Source organism: Notechis scutatus, chromosome 5 (assembly GCF_049901735.1).
Source record: "Notechis scutatus isolate UNSWTSFEM ecotype Mainland chromosome 5, rNotScu1.2, whole genome shotgun sequence".
NCBI classification, from domain to species: Eukaryota; Metazoa; Chordata; class Lepidosauria; order Squamata; family Elapidae; genus Notechis; species Notechis scutatus.
The window spans coordinates 3,708,012-3,730,408 of NC_142013.1; the positions used below are offsets into that span (position 1 = coordinate 3,708,012).

General features: G+C 43.5%; 1 protein-coding gene across 1 annotated transcript in view; it reads right to left on the reverse strand.

Moving 5' to 3' along the window:
• Window positions 1-264: 264 nt before the first annotated feature.
• CAPN5 (calpain 5) overlaps window positions 265-22,397 on the reverse strand; it is a 93,791-nt gene continuing 71,658 nt past the window's right edge. Inside the window, exons 4-13 of the mRNA XM_087965951.1 lie at window positions 20,448-20,656; window positions 17,167-17,359; window positions 15,245-15,438; window positions 13,231-13,308; window positions 9,849-10,044; window positions 9,132-9,254; window positions 7,857-8,053; window positions 5,415-5,533; window positions 3,595-3,731; window positions 265-1,690 (exon numbers count right to left, since the gene is read on the reverse strand). Coding sequence (XP_087822077.1) covers window positions 1,508-1,690; window positions 3,595-3,731; window positions 5,415-5,533; window positions 7,857-8,053; window positions 9,132-9,254; window positions 9,849-10,044; window positions 13,231-13,308; window positions 15,245-15,438; window positions 17,167-17,359; window positions 20,448-20,656 — 1,629 coding nt within the window. The 3' untranslated portion in view covers window positions 265-1,507. The remainder of the gene's footprint in view (window positions 1,691-3,594; window positions 3,732-5,414; window positions 5,534-7,856; window positions 8,054-9,131; window positions 9,255-9,848; window positions 10,045-13,230; window positions 13,309-15,244; window positions 15,439-17,166; window positions 17,360-20,447; window positions 20,657-22,397) is intronic.

Sequence of the window (22,397 nt, forward strand, 5' to 3'; positions counted from 1 at the left end):
AGAAAAAAAAGAAACAGACACGGCTGGCTGGGGGATTCTGGGAGTTGAAGTCCAGAAGTCTTAAAGTTGCTAAGTTTGGGGACCCTGTCTTAAGTCTTAAAAGTTGCTAAGGTTGGACAGCCCTGGTTAAACCATGTGAACTTCAAATCCCAGAATTCCCTAGCCAGCCAAGCTGGCTAGGGTATTCTGGGAGTTGAAGTCCACAAGGCTTAAAGTTCCTGAGTGAGAATACTCACTCAGTTCTATAGGATACTGGAGATGGGATTCAGCTTTTAAAACACTCAACTTTGTTATTTATTTTAAAAATGTATCTTTTAAAAACCCAGGAAGACGAAAGCAGTTCCTGTTGAAATAAAAAAAAAAACTCCTGTTGAAACCAAAAGGACAACAGCGGAAGACAATTTAAGGACTGGAATGGTTCATGAAATGCAAACTAAGCTGTAGAGGCGTCCATGGCTAAGCTTAGATATAATGCAGTACCTGCAGAGGCGCATAACAATGCAACACAGATATCATTACTTTATGTCCAATGAGGTTGTCCATCTCTCGTTCCCTATCTTTGTCCTCCAAGGAGGCCGACAGCACCCACCACGGTGCATGGGTGGAAAATGTGCCGTTTGGCGAATGCTGCGATATGCGGCTCACAGGCTGGTCTCACGCACACGTGTGTGAGCGGAGGAGAGATTGCCTGTCCCTCCGTGTAAACGTCCAGTTCTTGCACAGAGTGTTGGCTTGGAAATTTCTCTGTGGGAGTTGACCTTCCAACTCTGGTTCCTGATGATCTCCCAGTTTCAAGGAGGAGGAAGAGGAGGAGGGGAGGGGGGGAGAGGAGGAGGAAGGAGGAGGAAGGAGAGAAGGGGGAGAAGGAAGAAGAGAGAGGAGGGGAAGGAGAAAAAAGGGGAGGGAAGGAGAAGAAGAAGAAGAAGAAGAAGAAGAAGAAGAGAAGAAGAAGGGGAAGGAAGAAGAAAGGAAGGAAGGAGAAGAGGAAGAGGAAGAAGGAGGTGGAAGGAAAGGAAAGGAGAAGAAGGAGAAGGAGAAGAAGAAGAAGAAGAAGGAGGAGGAGGAGAAGAAGAAGAAGAAGAAGAAGAAGAAGAAGAAGAAGAAGAAGAAGAAGAAGAAGAAGAAGAAGAAGAAGAGGAGAAGAGGAGAAGAGAGAGGGAGAAGAAGAAGAAGAAGAAGAAGAAGAAGAAGAAGAAGAAGAAGAAGAAGAAGAAGGAAGAAGAGAAGAAGAAGAAGAAGAAGAAGAAGAAGAAGAAGAAGAAGAAGAAGAAGAAGAAGAAGAAGAAGGGCAAAACATTGCATTTTGGCTTCTGGGAAAAAAAGGCACCTTTTTGTGTCAAATTGTGAAAAACAACCCAGACTGAACGTAGAAGGGCTGGTCCCATTTCAAAAGTGAAGGCATGCAGAGTAAATGGAGACAAACGGACAAGCACACTGGGAGACGTACATAGAGGACTAGTGGAAGATGGCGTAGAGCAGAGAAGGCTATCCCCAAGGCTCTGTGGTCTCAGATGCTCGTGAGAACGTTGCTACTCAACAGCTGCACCTTAAGAACGCCGGGCAGATCCGATACCCGTTTGCTCCCTCTGTCTTGGAGGTGGAGAATGTGCAAAGGATGGAGCTCGTCGGGGTCTCCGACCAAGGCGACTTGTCCCAGAAAGTCATCTGTGATCAGGTTGTGGTTCCAGATCTGGAGGGAGAGAAAGAAGGAAGGGGGTTCGGGTGAGAAATAACAGAATAGCAGAGTTGGAAGAGATCCGTGGTGAGATTCAAATACTTTTAACAACCAGTTTAACCTGGAAATTAAGGAGAAACTTTCTGACAGGGAGAACAATCCACCCATGGAACAGAAGTTGCCCTCGGAAGTGGTGGGAGCGCCATCACTTGAGACCTTCAAGAAGAGATTGGACTGCCATTTGTCAGAAATGGTGTGGGGTCCCCCGCTTGGGTGGTGGGTTGGACTAGATGACCTATAAGGTCCCTTCCAACTCTGATTATCTGTATCAGTTCTCTGCCCTAATGAGTTCTTCCAACAACCAGTTCACCAAACTGCTCAGAAAGTTAACAACCGGTTTCTTTGAACCGGTGCGAACCGGATGAATCCCATCACTGCTTGAAGGTCTTCTAGTCCAAGCAGAAGACCTTATTCAGAGAAATGGCTGCCCAATCTCTTCTTAAAAGCCTCCAGTGATGGAGCACCCACAACTTCTGGTGGCAAGCAGTTCCACTGGTTAATTGTCCTCACTGTTAGGTAGTTTCTCCTTAATTCCAGGTTGCTTCTCTCCCTGATGAGTTTCCATCCTGTTGCTTCTTGTCCTGCCTCTTCAGGTGCTTTGGAGAATAGCTTGACTCCCCCTCTTCTTTGGGGCAGCCCCTGAGATAATGGAACACTGTTCTCATGTCTCCCCTAGTCCTTCTTTTCGTTAGACCTAAACATCCCCAATTCTAGCAACCGTTCTTAGTATGTTTTATCCTCTAGTCCCCTGATCCGCTTTGTACCTCTTCTCTGCACTCTTTCCAGAGTCTCAACATCATTTTTACATCGTGGCGACCAAAACTGGATGCAGGATTCCAAGCGTGGCCTTACCAAGGCCTTATAAAGCGGCATTAAAGCTTCACGTGATCTTGATTCTATCCCTTGTTAATGCAGCCTAGGGCTGCATTGGCTTTTTGGTCCTTGATGTGCAGTGACTTGTTGGTCTCCAACTTTCTTTTACTTTACTTTATTGTCATTGCACCTCGTACAACGAAATCAAGCGCCATCTTCAGTGCACATCATGACCATGAAAATAAACACAAACACACATCCTTCACATTCTATGCAATTGAATGGAAAACCCCCAACCAACACTTTTATTTATTTTAATTTACATTTTATTTTATTGTAGGTTTTATTTATTTTATTTGACATTTTATTTATTTTAATTTCATGTTTTATTTAATTTTACATTTTATTTAATTTTACGTTTCATTTTAATTTTACGTTTTATTTATTTTAATTTACATTTTATTTTATTGTACATTTTATTTATTTTATTGTACATTTATTTATTTTATTTTACATTTTATTTTATTTTATGTTTTTATTTATTTTATTTTACATTTTATTTATTTTAATTTTGTTTTATTTATTTTATTTTACATTTTATTTTATTTTACGTTTTATTTTATTTTATTTATTTTACATTTATTTATTTTAAAATAAATAAAACGTAAAATTAAAATGAAATGTAAAATAAAATAAATAGTAAAATTAAATAAAACATAAAATTAAAATAAATAAAATGTAATATAAAATAAATAAAACATACTATAAAATAAAATGTACATTAAAATAAATAAAAGTGTTGTTTTTATTTATTTTACGTTTTATTTTAATTTTGTTTTATTTATTTTATTTTACATTTTATTTATTTTATTTTATGTTATATTTTATGTTATGTTTTATTTATTTTATTGTACTTTATTTATTTAATTTTACGTTTTTATTTATTTTATTTTACATTTTATTTATTTTATTTTATGTTTTTATTTATTTTATATTTTATTTTATGTTGTTCATCTCACTGTCCAAAGCGACTCTTACAGCTTTACCTGAATTATGACTGGCTGTCTCGGTTTCTTGCGGTAGAAAAGTCCTTTTACGTCAAATTCTGGCGTCATAGTGTTCTTTAGGACTGGTGATCGGATCTTCTCCCCTTCGCACTTTATGATCACATAGGGATCCACTTCTGAGGCACAAGGGGAGAAAAAGAAATTGTCACCCCGTGTTTCTTGCTCCCCTGAAGGAAGCTGTCCTGTCTTTTTGATTCTTAAATTCCTTCCTTAAAATTCGATTATTTGCCACATTGTCTGACCTGTTTCCAAAATCCTCCAAATATCTCTATTATGACTTTCGACCAAGCTTCTTCTACTACTATGAGAAATTCCACCAGTAGAACAGAATATTTGTAGCTCGGGGTTGAACTGTGGGGTCCTTGGTGCTCTCTGAGGTTAATTGTTTTATTGCAGACCTTTCATGACCCAACTAAGTAATATCCTCAATGTGTGATGACCCAAAGGGGCGTGGCACAAAGACAACACAGTCAAATAAGCAATAAGTTTATTATCTCCAACTTTACCCCCAATGTCCTTCTGGGCTGGAGAAAAACTCTCCCAGGAACAGCCTTTGACTGGAGAAAATTCAGTCCAAAACCAGGTACATACAGACTGTAACTAAAAACCCAAACAAACCAAGCTGAGGTAATTAACTTGACAGGAGAAGAAATTTCAGGCTTGAAAGCACGACAAAACTCACACAGTTGGAAAGATGCCAGGAACACAGATAAGCCTCGAAGATACCAGATAAATTCATAATTTGCTCCCAACAGTTTGCTGCGCCAGCTTCCCTTTTAAACACTGTGTTCCCAGCTGCAGCTAATGAAGGGAATCAGGGCCCTTTCCTCCCCCGTAAGCCATGCAACTCACGTTGCTCCCTTCTCTGTTCTTCCATGCATGCCCTAGGATGAAGAGGGGGTGGGCCTGGGTCTTCCTCTGAACTCCCTCTCCCTTGTTCTACCTCTCCCCTGCTCTGCCCAACCGGACTTTGCCCTTCCCCAGTTTCTTCCACAGCCAACAGAGTTGGCTCCCACTCCCTGTCGGCTGCTTGGCCTCCCCCTCCGAATCAGATTCCGACAGGGACATGACAGCAATGCTAGAAGGGAGTGGGGTTTGCTCTCTGTTTATATACAAGACGTTTGCTTGCAAAGAGAAAACCCCACCCCAGCATTGAGGATGTTACCTAGTTGCGTAATGAGACGTCTGCAAGAAAACAGCCAATTTCAGAGAACACCAAGGACTCCACAGTTGTCCTCCTCCTCTTCCACTATCAGATGTTTCAACTACTTAGAACAATGTTTCTCATCCTTAACAACTTGAAGACGGAAGGACTTCAACTCCCAGAATTCTCAACCTTAACAACTTGCAGATGGAAGGACTTCAACTCCCAGAATTCTCAACCTTCTTCTGACTTGAAGATGGAAGGACTTCAACTCCCAGAATTCTCAACCTTAACAACTTGAAGATGGAAGGACTTCAACTCCCAGAATTCTCAACCTTAACAACTTGCAGATGGAAGGACTTCAACTCCCAGAATTCTCAACCTTCTTCTGACTTGAAGATGGGAGGACTTCAACTCCCAGAATTCTCAACCTTAACAACTTGAAGATGGAAGGACTTCAACTCCCAGAATTCTCAACCTTCTTCTGACTTGAAGATGGGAGGAGTTCAACTCCCAGAATTCCTCAGAATTCTGGGAGTTGAAGTCCACCAATCTTCAGGTCAAGAAAGTTGAGAAACACTGACTTAGGATAAGACACCAAATTCCTGGTTTCCTTTCTCTTTGATCATGGTTGGATTGAAACCAATATTGTCACCTTCAGAGCCTTGGTTCTTCAGCCCAGAAGCCGAGATGACATGGACCTGGGACACCAATTGGGGATAGCCACATATTCCACTCCAGCAGGTGTGAGGGGGCTCATCCAAGGTCAGTTCTCTGGAGAAAGAAGATGAGAAACCCAAGAGACATCAGATATCTCAAAGACCAGGAAAAGAACCTCCTTTAGAAGCAAGGACCCCATCTGGCCAACCTTCATGCACATGTGGTAGCGGCCTACAGCGGCCTACAGAGCTGGCAGCAGAGTCGGACAGTGGGGAGGAACAGGGGCCAGTCCTGGAGTCAGGGGAGGGCATGGACGAGGGATCTGCGTCCGACACAGAGATGGGGACAGGGCCATCGGAGAATTATATGCAGACTCCGGAGCCTCCAGAATCTGACATCAGTGAGGCAGAGGAATAGGGGGAGCCTGTTCCCAGTGTGCGCTTGCACAGAGCTGCCAGAAGGCAAGAACAGTTAAGACAAAAGGGGCAACTCGGGGGTAAGGCTTGGAGATGATTGGCCCCTCCCATAAGACATAAAGGAGGAGCAAAGAGACATGAGTCTTTGCAGGAAGCAACTTTGTTCATTCTGGACGATTTAAACTCTGAAGCTCCATGTTGACTTTGTGCTCCGTTTGGCCTTGTACAGCTAATTGGCAATTTAGTCACTGGCAGCTTTTCAAGGGAGATAAAGGTGGGTGCTTATCAGCCTTATTCTGAAGGAAAGCGGCAGACTTCCGTTGGACTATTCACAAATTGTTTGGGACTCATTATGGGCTGTGAATGCATATAATTCACAGCCGTTGAAATAGAACAAAAGGTTTTTGGGAACAGCGTGTGATTGTTACTCTCTCGGGAAGCCTTGGTCAGAACAGCACAACCAAAAGAAAAGCAGCTCTGAATTGTCGCTAAACAAGACAAGAAACTGTAAAAGGCAAAGGGGCTAACTTGATAAGGGCTTCACACAACATGCGTAACCAGATCGATGAAAGAATGAGTGGCTCTGCATTTGCACAACACACATAGTTTTAACCCTGGTTAGTTTTTTTTGCAGCTGATCCAAACTCTAATCAAAGCTACGTTTGCACGTGGACAATAACTCAGGTGGGTTTGGAGAAACAGTTAATTCTGTTCTGGGAATGTCGTGAAGGTCCTGGACCAATATTGATCATGTGTTTAATTATACCTTGATGGCAGGGACATGTCTCCAAGTAAGATTTACAAATTTCAGCTCCTGCAAACTTGGTGGATGCCAGGAAGCCGTATCCTGATGTCCCCCAGATACAATTTTAAATGCTGCTCTTTGAAAATTCGTACCTTCTAAAACCCTATTATTAACATCCAACTTTGTGGTACCATCTCAAGAATATTCACAGGAAGGCCCCCAAAACTTGAGATTATGGGTGCAACCGTGCCTGTCAGCTGGACATTTTTAGACCACCCTGCAACCCCCCCCCCAACCCCCCTCATTTCTATAGTCTGAGCTGCTTCTGGTAAGGCTTCATTGTTGTACAATTTAGCAAGAAAAAAAAATAGAAGTACAGCAAGTTAAGATATCCATACATAGCTACAAAATTGTCTTGCATGAGACAGGAAGGAAGGAAGGAAGGAAGGAAGGAAGGAAGGAAGGAAGGAAGGAAGGAAGGAAGGAAGGAAGGAAGGAAGGAAGGAAGGACAAGGGGGAAGGAAAGAAATAGAAGGGGGAAGGAGGGAAGGAGGGAAGGAGGACGGAGGAAGGAGGAAGGAAGGAAGGAAGGAAAGGGGGGGAAGGAAAGAAATAGAAGGGGAAGAAGGGAGGGAGGAAGGACAAGGAAGCAAGGGAAGAAATAGAAGGGGGAAGGAGGGAAGGAGGAGGCAGGGAAGGATGGAAGGAAGGAAGGAAGGACAAGGGCAAGAAGAAAAGAAATAGAAGGGGAAGAAGGGAAGAAGGAGGGAGGGGAGGAAGAAAAGGGGTTAGGGTTAGGAAGGGAGAGGAGGGGAGGAAAGAAATAGAAGGAGGAGGCAGGGAGGGATGGATGGAAGGAAGGAAGGACAAGGGGGAAGAAAAGAAATAGAAGGAAGCAGGGAAGGAGGAGGGAGGGGAGGAAGGAAGGAAAGAAGGAAAGAAAAGGAAGGAAGGAAGAAACAAAGAAAGAAGGAAGGAAGGAAGGAAGGAAGGAAGGAAGGAAGGAAGGAAGGAAGGAAGAAAGAAGAAAGAAGAAAGAAGAAAGAAGAAAGAAGAAAGAAAGAAAGAAAGAAAGAAAGAAAGAAAGAAAGAAAGAGAATATGAGGGGAAGGGAAGATCAAATGCCTCCCAGATGGTAGGAAAACATCATGAGGCAGTGAATTCCAAAGGTAATTTCTACCCTGGTCAAAGTAACCCCCTTTTCCTGATTCCCCTGATCTGCTCCCATCCAACCTCTTCTGAAGGGAAGGCCGAGGGAAGCTCTCCCAGTCCTTACTGGAAGTCAGAAGGCACGTCTGTGAACTGCCTGAGCAGGAACTCGGCCACATGGCCAGCCTCGAAAGTGGTCGGTATGACGACATAGCGGCCTTCTTTCAGGTCCGTCCTCAGGAAGACGCTACGAGAGTTGATGTAGATGGAGCTGGCGACCTTGGTCTGTAGGCTGTGCATTCGGTACGTCCGGTTGAGTTCCACCTGGGTGTAATTTTTTTAAAAACGAGAGAAGGAATTAGGAAAAGGATTATATCTGGGTTTCTCAGTCTTAGTGATTTGAAGATGGGTGGACTTCATCTCCCAGAAATCTCAACCTTTCTCAATCTTGACCACTTGAAGATGGGAGGACTTCAACTCCCATAATTCTCAACTTTCTCAACCTTTCTCAACCTTGATGACTTGAAGATGGGAGGACTTCAACTCCCAGAATTCTCAACCTTTCTCAACCTTTCTCAACCTTGATGACTTGAAGATGGGAGGACTTCAACTCCCAGAATTCTCAACTTTCTCAACCTTGACGACTTGAAGATGGGAGGACTTCAACTCCCAGAATTCTCAACCTTTCTCAACCTTGATGACTTGAAGATGGGAGGACTTCAACTCCCAGAATTCTCAACCTTTCTCAACCTTGATGACTTGAAGATTGGAGGACTTCCAGAATTCTCAACTTTCTCAACCTTGGACTTGAATTCTCAACCAGAATTCTCAACCTTTCTCAACCTTGAGACTTGAAGATGGGAGGACTTCAACTCCCAGAATTCTCAACTTTCTCAACCTCAGTGACTTGAAGATGGGTGGACTTCAACTCCCAGAATTCTCAACCTTTCTCAACCTTTCTCAACCTCAGTGACTTGAAGATGGGAGGACTTCAACTCCCAGAATTCTCAACCTTTCTCCTTTCTCAACCTCAGTGACTTGAAGATGGGTGGACTTCAACTCCCAGAATTCTCAACCTTTCTCAATCTCAGTGACTTGAAGATGGGAGGACTTCAACTCCCAGAATTCTCAACCTTTCTCAATCTTTCTCTCTTGACGACTTGAAGATGGGAGGACTTCAACTCCCAGAATTCTCAACCTTTCTCAACCTTCTCAATCTTGGTGACTTGAAGATGGGAGGACTTCAACTCCCAGAATTCTCAAACTTTCTCAATTCTGGGAATTGAAGTCCATGCATCTTCAAGTGGTCATGGTTGAGAAACACTACGCCCCAGTTAGAACCAGAACGGTCCATTCTGGCCACCTCCAAACATCTAATAAGAAGTTGGTCATCAAAGCTTACCTTGAAGATGTCAAATCCTATGGCCAGATTTTCTCCCTTCCCTTCCTTCTGGCTGGTCCGTTTGGGCTTTTGCTGGATGCAAACCAAGACTTCGTCTTCTGCTTTCTTCACATCAAAAACGTACTGGGCGAAAAAGAGAGGCACACTACGATCAGATCTTTAAAGTCAGTCAAGTCAACAAAACAAGGTGTCAACTCGTAAAGCATTCCTGACCTGCTCTTGAGTTGCCATAGGCAGGAGGGTAGGGGAGAACTGATGGAGAAGCTTGGTTGCTATGACCAGAAGCACATTCCGTGCATACCTTTCTCCAGGTTGTATCCCAGGGTTACTAGAGCAAGCCGGAGAGGCGTGTTTTCTACAGCCCCAAAAGTGCTCCATTGGAGAATGTGATTTATAACACACCTTGGGAGGAGGGGGGGAAACAGGGTCACAGGTGGGCAGTAAATTACATGGGAAAGAGCCGACTGCACTTGGGAAAGTGCCGACATGTTGCTCCTAATAAATAGTTGGATTTCTTTTGAAACTTGGCTCGAGGCTCGTGAATTTTAATTAGGGCGTCCATCGGAACCCTGACACAAGGAGAGAAAAACAAATGCTAGAAGGTATAACAATATGGCTGGGGAATTCTGGGAGTTGAAGTCCACATATCTTAAAAGTTGCCAAGGTTGGAAAACATTGCTCTAATGCCTTTCTCGATCTCCCTCTTGACCTTCCTACCTGGGGGTTTTGCAGGAAAGTTTCCCGGTTGTTGACACAGCCTCCGCAACGGTTCTTCAAGGGGTCTTCATGCCGTGTCCAGGCACCCTTCAAGACGGCTTCTTCCCATGTCTTATGGATGCTCAGGTAGGACGTGTTGATCAGGCGGCATTTGATGATGTCAGTGAAGTATGTACAGAAGTCATCAAAGGCCATCCTAGGAAAAGGAGAACCGGACATTCAATTCTGGAATATCTCACCTTTAATTGGTCATCTTCCCTTGGCTACGCAAAGTGGAGATTCTCTATTCAAAAGCTTGCAATTGTCTTCTTCAGTGGGGCTAGAAGGAAAACACGTATCTTTCCTGTGCTTCCTCTAAGAAATATGATTTTTATTGACTGTTTCCTAGTAAGATTTGATTGCTTATTGTACTCTATGACTATTATTAAATGTTGTATCTTATGATTCTTGACTCTTGATGGATGTCTCTTTCCTTTTATGTACACTGAGAGCATTTGCACCAAGACAAATTCCTTGTGTGTCCAATCACACTTGGCCAATAAAGAATTCTATTCTATTCTATTTCTATTCTTATTCTATTCAATTCTTATTCTATTCTTATTCTATTCTACTATTCTATTCTATGCTATTCTTATTCTATTCATATTCTATTCTTATTCTATTTTATTCTTATTCTATTCTTATTCTATTCTTATTCTATTCTATTCTATTCTTATTCTATTCTATTATTCTATTCTATGCTATTCTTATGCTATTCTTATTCTATTTTATTCTTATTCTATTCTATTCTTATTTCTATTCTTATTCTATTCTTTATTCTATTCTTATTCTATTCAATTATTCTATTCTTATTCTATTCTTATTCTATTCTTATTCTATTCTATTCTATTCTATTCTTATTCTCTATTCTTATTCTGATTCTATTCTTATTCTGATTCTATTCTTATTCTATTCAATTCTTATTCTATTCTATTCTATTCTATTCTATTCTATTCTATTCTATTCTATTCTATGCTATTCTTATTTTATTCAATTCTTATTCTATTCTGTTATTCTATTCTGTTATTCTATTCTGATTCTATTCTGATTCTATTCTATTATTCTATTCTATGCTATTCTTACTCTGTTCTTATTCTATTCTATTCTTATTCTATTCTTATTCTATTCAATTCTTATTCAATTCTTATTCTATTCTGTTATTCTATTCTGATTCTATTCTATACTCCAGTTGGATTTATTTTAAAAGCACAGCTCATCTAAATGTACTAAAACTAAAACATACCATGAACGGTTGCAGGGACTGGGTTTGTGTCTAGTTTAATGAAAAGAAGGACCAGGGATGATGACATGATAGCAGCCTTCCAATATTTGAGGGGCTGCCCCAAATAAGAGGGTTGTCCAGCCATCCTCCAAAGCACCTGAAGGACAAGAAGCAACGGATGCAAACTCATCAAGGAGAGAAGCAACCTGGAACTAAGGAGGAATTCCCTGACAGTGAGAACCACTGATCAGCGGAACGACTTGCCACCAGAAGTTGTGGATGCTCCAACAGTGGAGGTTTTCAAGAAGAGAGTGGACAACCATTTGTCCGGAAGGGAGAAGATTCTCCTGATTAAGCAGGGTGATTGATTAGAAGACTTCAAGGACGGTTCAGAAGACCCTAAACCATTTCAGGCAAATACCTGTCAAAGCTCTTCTTGAAAGCTTCCAGGGTTGGAGCACCCAAGCTGTTCCACTGATTGATTGTTTTCACTTTCAGGAAATTCCTCCTTAGTTATAGGTTGCTTCTCTCCTTGATTAGTGTCCATCCATTGCTTCTTGTTTAGCTTTCAAGTGCTTTGGGGAATAAGTCAATCCCTTCCTCTCTGTGACACCCCTCAAGTATTGGAAGACTGCTGTCAAGTCACCCCTAGATGTGTCATTCTAGATCAGGGGTCCCCAAACTTGGCCACTTTTAAGACTTGTGGACATTCAACTCCCAGAATTCTCCCCAGCCAGCATCGCTTGCTCTTTTGTAATCCCTTCCTCTGCAATCTCTCTCCACTTTAGGAGGTTGAGAGAAAAAAAATAAACAGACACGGCTGGCTGGGGAATTCTGGGTGTTGAAGTCCACAAGTCTTAAAGCGGCCCAGGTTGGAGACCCCTGATTTAGGTGACCCTTCTGGTCTCTTCCAACTCTATCATTCATGGCTGGCTGAGGAATTCTGGGAGTTGAAGTCCACAAGTCTTAAAGCGGCCCAGGTTGGAGACCCCTGATTTAGGTGACCCTTCTGGTCTCTTCCAACTCTATCATTCATGGCTGGCTGAGGAATTCTGGGAGTTGAAGTCCACAAGTCTTAAAGCGGCCCAGGTTGGAGACCCCTGATTTAGGTGACCCTTCTGGTCTCTTCCAACTCTATCATTCATGGCTGGCTGAGGAATTCTGGGAGTTGAAGTCCACAAGTCTTAAAGCAGCCCAGGTTGGAGACCCCTGATTTAGGTGACCCTTCTGGTCTCTTCCAACTCTATCATTCATGGCTGGCTGAGGAATTCTGGGAGTTGAAGTCCACAAGTCTTAAAGCGGCCCAGGTTGGAGACCCCTGATTTAGGTGACCCTTCTGGTCTCTTCCAACTCTATCATTCATGGCTGGCTGAGGAATTCTGGGAGTTGAAGTCCACAAGTCTTAAAGCGGCCCAGGTTGGAGACCCCTGATTTAGGTGACCCTTCTGGTCTCTTCCAACTCTATCATTCATGGCTGGCTGAGGAATTCTGGGAGTTGAAGTCCACAAGTCTTAAAGCGGCCCAGGTTGGAGACCCCTGATTTAGGTAACCCTTCTGGTCTCTTCCAACTCTATCATTCATGGCTGGCTGAGGAATTCTGGGAGTTGAAGTCCACAAGTCTTAAAGCGGCCCAGGTTGGAGACCCCTGATTTAGGTGACCCTTCTGGTCTCTTCCAACTCTATCATTCATGGCTGGCTGAGGAATTCTGGGAGTTGAAGTCCACAAGTCTTAAAGCGGCCCAGGTTGGAGACCCCTGATTTAGGTGACCCTTGTGGTCTCTTCCAACTCTATCATTCATGGCTGGCTGAGGAATTATGGGAGTTGAAGTCCACAAGTCTTAAAGCGGCCCAGGTTGGAGACCCCTGATTTAAGTGACCCTTCTGGTCTCTTCCAACTCTATCATTCATGGCTGGCTGAGGAATTCTGGGAGTTGAAGTCCACAAGTCTTAAAGCGGCCAAGTTTGAAGACCTTTGTTCTAGATGTCCATGAAGTCAAGCAGAAGCTGAATTTGATTTGAAAGACCATTTTATTTTTCATGGCGAAGACTTTGACCAGTATATCACCTAGAATTGATTCACCAAATCATCTCCTTCTAATTTTCTTTGCGCAAGATGCTCACCAAAACTCTCCATCATCCTCTACTGTCATTCCGAGTTTCTCTCGTTCACTGGTGCTGACTTTCTGCCATTCCTCCGAGCTGGGGAAAAATAAATAAATAAATAAGATTTGGGATGGCGAGAACCCTTCGGGGCCATGTCAGTATAATTTTACATTCTGGGAACAAGCCTATACATTTAGTCCTTGACTTACAGCCATTTGTTTAGCGACTGTTCAAAGTGAGCCATGAAAAAAATGTCACTTAGGACCATTCCTCACACTTTGCAGCATTCCCCAAGATCAAAGTGATCAAAATTCAGGCACTTAGCAACTGGCTAAGTTGTATTTAAGACAGCTCTGGCATCCCCAGGTCATATGATCGGTATTTGTGATCATGATTCACTTAACAACTGAAGTGTTTCGCTTAACAACCAACTTGCATTTACAATGGTCGCCGTCTCTTGTGGTTACATGGCTGTGATCTGCAATCTTCTCGACTGGCTTCTAACAAGCAAGGTCAATGGGGGAAGCCTGACTTGTTTAATGACCATGTGATCCACTTAACAACATGGAAAAAAGGTGGGCTTTGGGCCTCAAAAGCCATGTGGCTGATTTTGGGCCAATCACCAGGAGATGGTGAGTTCTAGTCCTGCCTTAGGCATGAAAGCCATCTGGGTGACTTTGGGCCAATCACTAGGAGACTGTGAGTTCTAGTCCCGCCTTAGACATGAAAGCTGGTTGGGTGACTTTGGGCCAATCACCAGGAGACTGTGAGTTCTAGTCCCGCCTTAGACATGAAAGCCATCTGGGTGACTTTGGGCCAATCACTAGCAGACTGTGAGTTCTACTCCGCCTTAGACATGAAAGCCATCTGGGTGACTTTGGGCCAATCACTAGGAGACTGTGAGTTCTAGTCCCGCCTTAGACATGAAAGCTGGTTGGGTGACTTTGTGCCAATCACCAGGAGACTGTGAGTTCTAGTCCTGCCTTAGACATGAAAGCTGGTTGGGAGACTTTGGGCCAATCACTAGGAGACTGTGAGTTCTAGTCCCGCCTTAGACATGAAAGCCATCTGGGTGACTTTGGGCCAATCACTAGCAGACTGTGAGTTCTACTCCCGCCTTAGACATGAAAGCTGGTTGGGTGACTTTGGGCCAATCACTAGGAGACTGTGAGTCCTAGTCCCGCCTTAGGCCTGAAAGCCAGCTGGGTGACTTTGGACCAATCACCATGAGACTGTGAGTTCTAGTCCCGCCTTAGACATGAAAGCTGGTTGGGTGACTTTGGGCCAATCACTAGGAGACTGTGAGTTCTAGTCCCGCCTTAGACATGAAAGCCATCTGGGTGACTTTGGGCCAATCACCAGGAGACTGTGAGTTCTACTCCCGCCTTAGACATGAAAGCTGGTTGGGTGACTTTGTGCCAATCACTAGGAGACTGTGAGTCCTAGTCCCGCCTTAGGCCTGAAAGCCAGCTGGGTGACTTTGGACCAATCACCATGAGACTGTGAGTTCTACTCCCGCCTTAGACATGAAAGCTGGTTGGGTGACTTTGTGCCAATCACTAGGAGACTGTGAGTTCTACTCCCGCCTTTAGACATGAAAGCTGGTTGGGTGACTTTGTGCCAATCACTAGGAGACTGTGAGTCCTAGTCCCGCCTGAGGCATGAAAGCTGGTTGGGAGACTTTGGGCCAACCACCAGGAAATGGTGAGTTCTAGTTCCACCCAAGTCATGAAAGCCATCTGGTTGACTTTGGGCCAGTTTATCGCTCTCAGCTCAACCTACCTCACAGCGTTATTGTTAAGAGGAAAATAGGCCGAGGAAGGAATATTAGATATATTCGCCACCTCGAGCTGTTCATAAAAATAGTAAAGGTAGGTTATCAATAAACAAAATCAAAATAAACTTTCTTAACAAGCAAGGACAAGGTTCCCCAACCCGTGTTGGTGCCTGCATGAGAAAAAAAAAAAAGGCATGGATGGTTGTGAGACCTCCAGCGCACGCTGTGGATGGACAATGGCCTGGCCAGACTTACGTGTCGCTCCAGGGGCCGTTCCACTCTCGCTCCCCCCACGGATTCCGCAACCGGATCATGTCCAGCTTTTCGGATTTGAAGAAGGCCAGCAAGCCATGGCCAAGGCGGACTTTCTGGACGTTGGTGACTGCGTAGGCGTGGCCTTTGACCAGGCCACAGTCCAGCCGGGCTTCCATATCAGCAGCTGACACGGCCTTGGAAAGAGAACGCAGGAATTTGCTGTTTTAGGGGCAGAAAACCAGTTAATTCAAACTTGATCTTGAGATGCTGGTCAAGAAACTCTGGCAAGGATTTTCCACTCCTCCACATGCCATAGAATTCTCCCTATGCTTCCAGGCAGTGGTGAGATCGAAATAATTTTAACAACCGGTTTTCTGCTCTCATGATTTCTTCCGACAACCGGTTTGCCAAACTGCTCAGAAAGTTAACAACCGGTTCTTGTGAACCGGTGCGAACCGGCTGAATCCCACCACGGCCTCCAGCCTCGAAATATTTGGTCCTCGACAATCTGGAACTGTGCCGCCTGTGGTCTGATCTAGGCATGGTTCACAAAATTGCCTGCTACAACCATCTTGCCCATCATTGACTTCTTCAGCTTCAACCACAATAACTGTTGTGGTTAGCCGGCAGCAGGTGCTGACGGTGGAGGAGAGCGAGGACTCAGATGAGGGGCCAGGACCATCAGGGAGTGGACTGCTTTCCTTCAGGGATTGTGAGGGCTGGCAGCAGTGACGAGGAGGTTCCCGAGGAGCCTGTGCCAAGTGCGCGTGAGCGCAGGATGATTCGTAGAAGAGAACAGCTGGAGCAGCACAGGCGACTCGGGATTAAGGATGCAACGTAATGGCCCCTCCCTCCAGGGAATATAAGCCTGGTTGCAAAAGGTTTTTGCCTTTGCAGAAAGCAAAAACATTCTAAGGACTCAGCATTGTGTGTGGAGACTCTGGCTTATCTGAAGAATTCTGTCAAGGCTTTTCTGCTTGGACTAATTGGCTGCAAGCCATTTTGTTTTTATCTACAAAGAAGTTATTTGTAGATTAAAGCTGAGAAGGTTTGAGTTGCTGCGTTTGTTTGAGATTTTCTTGCTGGTAACAGGGTTGGGTCAGAACAATAACACATGGGCAAACAACGGATACAAACTCAAGGTAAACCGCTCCAAACTCGATTGCAAAAAATATGACTTCAGCAACAGAGGGGTAGACCACACCTAGAGTCCTGCATCCAGTTTTGGTCACCACACTATAAAAAAAGATGTTGAGATTCTAGAATTCTGACATATGGCAGTCCAGCCTCTTTAAAGCTTCCAGTGGTGAAGCTCCCACAACTTCTGAAGGCAACTTCTGTTCCATGGGTTGATTGTTCTCACTGTCAGAAAGTTTTTCCTTATTTCCAGCTTGAATCTCTCCTTGATCAGTTTCCATCCACTATTCCTTGTCTGGCCTTTGGGTGCTTTGGAAAATAGCTTGACCACTTCCTCCTCCCTGTGGCAGCCCCTCAAATATTGGAAGACTGCTATCCTGTCTCCCCTGGTCCTTCTCTTCACTAGACTAGCCAGGCCCAGTTCCTGCAACTGTTTGTTGTATGTTGTTAGCCTCCAGTCCCCTCATCATCCTAGTTGCTCTTCTCTGTACTTTTTCTAGAGTCTCAACATCTTTTTTGTAGTGTGGTGACCAAAATTGGATGCAGGCTTTATAAAATTGGTCTTACTAAGGTTTATAGAGTGCTATTAGTACCTCCCTTGATCTTGATTGTACCCCTCTGTTAATGCAACCTAGTGATTTGTATTCATCAAGATCAGACGGGTGTTCTTTTACTATTTTTTGGCTTATTTTAATTTTTATTTCTAGTTTGTTTTTTACAGTTGTGTTTTTGGTAGGTTGGGCTATGGCTGTGTGTCTGTGTGTACACTGACTAGACCTGCTTACTTTGATGGAGCAGCTAATGAGGCCTCCTCGGTTATAGACCTTCAGCACTCGCTCAAAAAGGAGGTTTCGTTTGGCTTCATCGTTGGCATAGCCTCCTTCGACCAGGTCAATCGGTTCCGAGACCCCCCCAGTAAAATCCACCAAGGCATCGCCCGTGTTGCCTCCGTCTAAGGCTTCGTAGCATCCCGAGATCCTACGGGTAGAACAAGAAAGAGATCTTCCGTTTGTACAACATGTTCTACGGGTGGCACTTACCCACCTGCTAGATTAGCAAAAAATGTTCCCAAACAAATCATCCGAGGGTTGGAAATGAAACAAAAGCAAGGAACATATTGCCACGCGTGGTGGACATGCCCTGTAGTGAGAAAATATTGGATAAGGACCAAAAAAAAATAATGGATAGAAGAAATAATTAAACAGCAAATTGAATTAAGACCTGAGACTTTTCTATGAGGTATAATAATGGGAAAATAGGATAAGAAAACAAGAGTATCTAATGCTACATTTATTAACAGCAGCAACAATAACTTACGCACAGAATTGGAGAAATGATAGTATGTCACCAGAGGAAAATGTGATAAGAAAAATACTAGAGCCATGATGGCAAATCTATGGCACGTGAGCTGCAGGCAAATTTACCTCACTGTGCATGCGCACACCTCACAGCTGATTTTTCGGCTGGTTTGAGGCCTTTTTCGGCCTTCCAGAGGCTTGAGGAAGGCTTCTGCAGGCCGAAAATTAGGCCCGTTTCATCACTTCCTGTAATATCACTTCCTGTATATATATATACCCCTCTCTTCCTTCTAGCACTGATGGTGTTACCTAGTTTGGTAATGAAACGTCCGCAGGCCAACCACCAAACCCAGAGAGAACTAAGATTTGCACCAACAGCTTGTTTGGCGCTCCTGACATCAGTGCATAATCAGGAAGCCAGAACCACATAGAATTTTATTAAAAACTGCTGGTGACCTTCTACTGCCGCATCATAGAGAGTATCTTAACTCACTACACCCCTGTAGGGTTTGCCAACTGTACAGGGGCAGATAGGAAAGCACTCCAGTGGGTTAACATCATTGCCCAGAGGATCATGGGTTGCCCTCTCCCCTCTTTGGAAGAGCCTTAAGAAAGTTCAAAACATTCTCAAAGATGCATCTCATCTTGGGCACCCCCCTTATTTTTTTTTTTGAACTATTGCCATCTGGCAGACGGTACAGGGCAATAATAAAAACAAGGACAAATAGGCTGAAAAACAGCTTCTATCCCAGTACAGTAACTGTACTGAATTCTACTGTATAAAGGTAAAGGTGCCCCTGGCACATCCGTGTTAGTTGTTTCTGGCTCTAGGGGGCAGTACTCATCTCCGTTACAAAGCCAAAAAGCCAGCGCTGTCCGAAGACGTCTCCGTGGTCATGTGGCCGGCATGACTAAACGCTGAAGGCGCACGGGACGCTGTTCCCTTCCCACCAAAGGGGTCCCTATTTTCCTACTTGCATTTTTACGTGCTTTCGAACTGCTCGGTTGGCAGAAGCTGGGACAAGGAACGGGAGCTCACTCCGTCACGCGGCCCTGGGGATTCGAACCGCCGAATTGCTGACCTTTCTGATCGACAAGCTCAGCGTCTTAGCCACTGAGTTACCACGTCTACTGTATAAGTGCAATATTAATGCAATATCAAGGGTTTTCCATTCAATTGTATAGAAGTGAAGGAGGTGTGTTTATGTTTTGTTTTTAGAGATCTAATGTACACCGAAAATGAATTTAATTTCATTTGTACGAGGTGCAATGACAATAAAGTAAACTAATAACTGACTAATCAGGTTGAACCTCAAGAAACTGAGCTGCAGAATCTTAGAAACCCAATCAGCAAAAAAATGTCTGTCCTTGCTGATGAATTCATTTAAGTGCAGTCGCTGCCTAAATCTCTCTTCAGAAGATTACAAGATTTGAAAGACTAACGGCCTTTTTGCCAGATCCAAAGAATAGGATCTGTGGGACCCCTTAGGTCAGGAAAAGCTGCTGTTGTGGCCCACCAGTGGTCAGACTTGGATAGTGAGGAGACTGGGGAGGAACATGGGCCAGTCCTGGAGGCTGGGGAAGGCTCGGACGAGGGCTCTGCGTCAGAGGCAGAGATGGGGCAAGGGCCACCTGACGGTTATCAGCTGCCTTCAGAGTCAGAGATCAGTGAGGCAGAAGAACAGCTGGAGCCTGTTCCCAGAGTGCGCATGCACAGAGCTGCCAGAGGAAGGGAACAATTAAGAAACAAGGGTTGTCTTGGGAGTAAAACCACAGGTGGATGGTGAATGGCCCCTCCCATAGGGAATAAAGAGGAGCAAAAGGGGAGTGGGGTTTGCAGGAGACAATTAGTTCAATTCATTAGGGTGAAGATCTGTTCCTGACTTCTTGCTAAGTAATTGCTGCTACAGCACGGCATTTGGAAGAAAGTGGTTTGGCAACTCTCCAAGCCTGATGTCATGCCCCTGTTGGAATCTGATTCGGAGTGGGAGGCCGATTAGCTGACAGGAAGTGGGAGTGTGGCTCTGGTGGCTGGGGAAGAAACTGGGGAAGGGCATAGTCCAGCTGGGTAGAGCAGGGGAGAGGGAATTCAGAGGAAGATCCAGGCCCACCCCCTCTTCATCCTAGGGCACACAGGGAGGAATGGAGAAGGGAGCAACGAGAGTTGCATGGCTTACGGGGGAGGAAAGGGCCCTGATTCCCTTCATTAGCTGCAGCTGGGAAAACAGTGTTTAAAAAGGGAAGCTACGCCCAGCAAAGTTGCTGGAAGTAAACCGTAAGTTATCTTTGTTTGTCAAGGCTTATCTGGGTTCCCAGCGTCTTCCCAACTGTGTGTGTTTGGCTGGTCTTTCAAGTCTGCAATTCCTGCCCTGTCAAGTTAACTGCTGCAGTGTGGTTTGTGTGGATTTTTAGTTACAGTTTGTATGTACTTTGTTTTCGGACTGAATTTCCTCTACTTAAAAAGACTGTTCTTGGGAGAGTTTTTTTTTCTCCAGCCGCAGGTAACTGGACATTGGCGGCAAAGTTGGAGGTGCAAAAGGGACTTTTCTTACTTATGTGACTGTGTTGCCTTTGTGCCACGCCCCTTTGGGTCATCACACACCTGATAATGGTATGCAGCTGGGCAATCTCTTGAAAGACTGTTTGCCGGGACTTTGCTGGAGAGGAATTGCCTTTAACCGAAATAAAAGGGGTTTTATCAGGACAAGGAGTCAGCTTCGTGATCTTGGGAAGCCTGGGTAAGAACGGCTGGTAGGACACGGACTTACTTCGCGTATGCTTTTTCCACCAAGGCGCACCACAGCTCGTTCTTGGAGTTGGAATGGCAGTAGATGAGTTGGTTGTGGAGGGTTGGCAGCCGGTCATCGATCACCACGTCCACCCACTGGCCAAAACGCCAGAACTGAAAATGGAAAATCCCGGCATAATTTTGCGGCTTCTCCGAGGACCATTCCTGCTCTTTCCAATCCGGAATGACCTGGTTTGAATGGAAGGGAACAGACAAGAGAAGGAGCTTTTATAACAACACAGGTCGTCCAGAAATATTTTTTTTCTGCCTTTGGACATCTTTGCCACATAGGATCGTTACAAGCCTGTGCTCTGATTGAATTTTCCAACATTTCTGGGTGAAAATACATACGTGGTTAGAGAAAATGATAAAGCAACACATAAGATTGAAAGCCAGGAATATTTTTTGTTAGGTATATTGCCAGAAAAATATGACAAAGGGAGCATATATTTAATATTAGCTGGATACCCGTGCTTCGCTATGAAACTATGTGATCGAGCTTAGTTTTGGGGAGGAAAATAAGGAAAAGAAAATTCTGCCTCTGCCTAACCAGCATCCATCGGTATTCCTCTGACTAGCGTCCTGTCAGTGTGTGAGAGAGTTTGAGAGCTGTCTGGAAACTGAAACAGCATTTGCTGTGTGAGCAAGGAGACAGCAAGGAGCCTGGGCATGGCTTAGCTCAACTATTCTGTACTAAAGCTGGTTGCTGCTGTGAAATTGAAACCGAAACTCCTCTCCTCTGCTTGTGTTTTGCCTTTGGAAGAGATTTCTTTCCAGGTGGGGAGGGGGAGTAGAACTCCTTAACATCACAGCGTAATAATAATAATAATAATAATAATAATAATAATAATAATAATAATAATAATAATAATATAGGAAATACTAATGGTCAGGTGGTCATTTTGAAAAATCCTTTCTTAGTGAGCCCCTAGAAGCCAAGAGGAACATATGTGGCAAATTTCAATTTTGTAAGGTTTACACTTCTGGAGATTTTATGATGATGCGTGAGTGGTATTTCACATATAGATAGATAGATAGATAGATAGATAGATAGATAGATAGATAGATAGATAGATAGATAGATAGATAGATAGATAGATAGATAGATAGATAGATAGATAGACAGACAGACAGACAGATATAGATAGATGATAGATAGATAGATATAGATAGATAGATATAGATAGATGATAGATAGATAGATATAGATAGAGATAGATAGATAGATAGATAGATAGATAGATAGATAGATAGATAGATAGATATAGATAGATGATAGATAGATGATAGATAGATAGAGATAGATATAGATAGATAGATAGATAGATAGATAGATAGATAGATAGATAGATAATAGATAGATAGATAGTAGATAGATAGATAGATAGAAAGATAGAAGGCAGATTACACATTTTGAATAGCAATGAGAATTGTATTTGCACAACACTGGAAAAATGAAGGAAATTCCTATAGATCAAAATATAATTAAAAAAATGTTAGATTGTGCGGAAATGGATAGGTTGACATGAAAGATGAAGGACAAGGAAGATACAGAATATTTTTTAACATGGGATTTGTTTTACCAATGGCTAGATAATAAAGGTAGAAATTAAAAGTTGGGAGGATATTACTGCGTATATACCAGCAAATATTATTACAATTATTACGTATAAGTACATTAACCCAGACTATACACTGTTTATTAAGCACTATGTTAAAGAAAAATGTATAAATACATTTTTAAAAAGGTAGTCCTCGATTTACAACAGTTCATTTAATGACCGTTTGAAGTTACAAGAGCCCTAGGATCGTTTTTCACACTTAGGACCGTTGCAGCACCGATCAAAGTTCGGATGCTTGGCAACTGACTCGTATTTATGACTGTTGCAGTGTCCCAGGGTCAGGTGATTCCCCTTTGCGACGTTTGGAC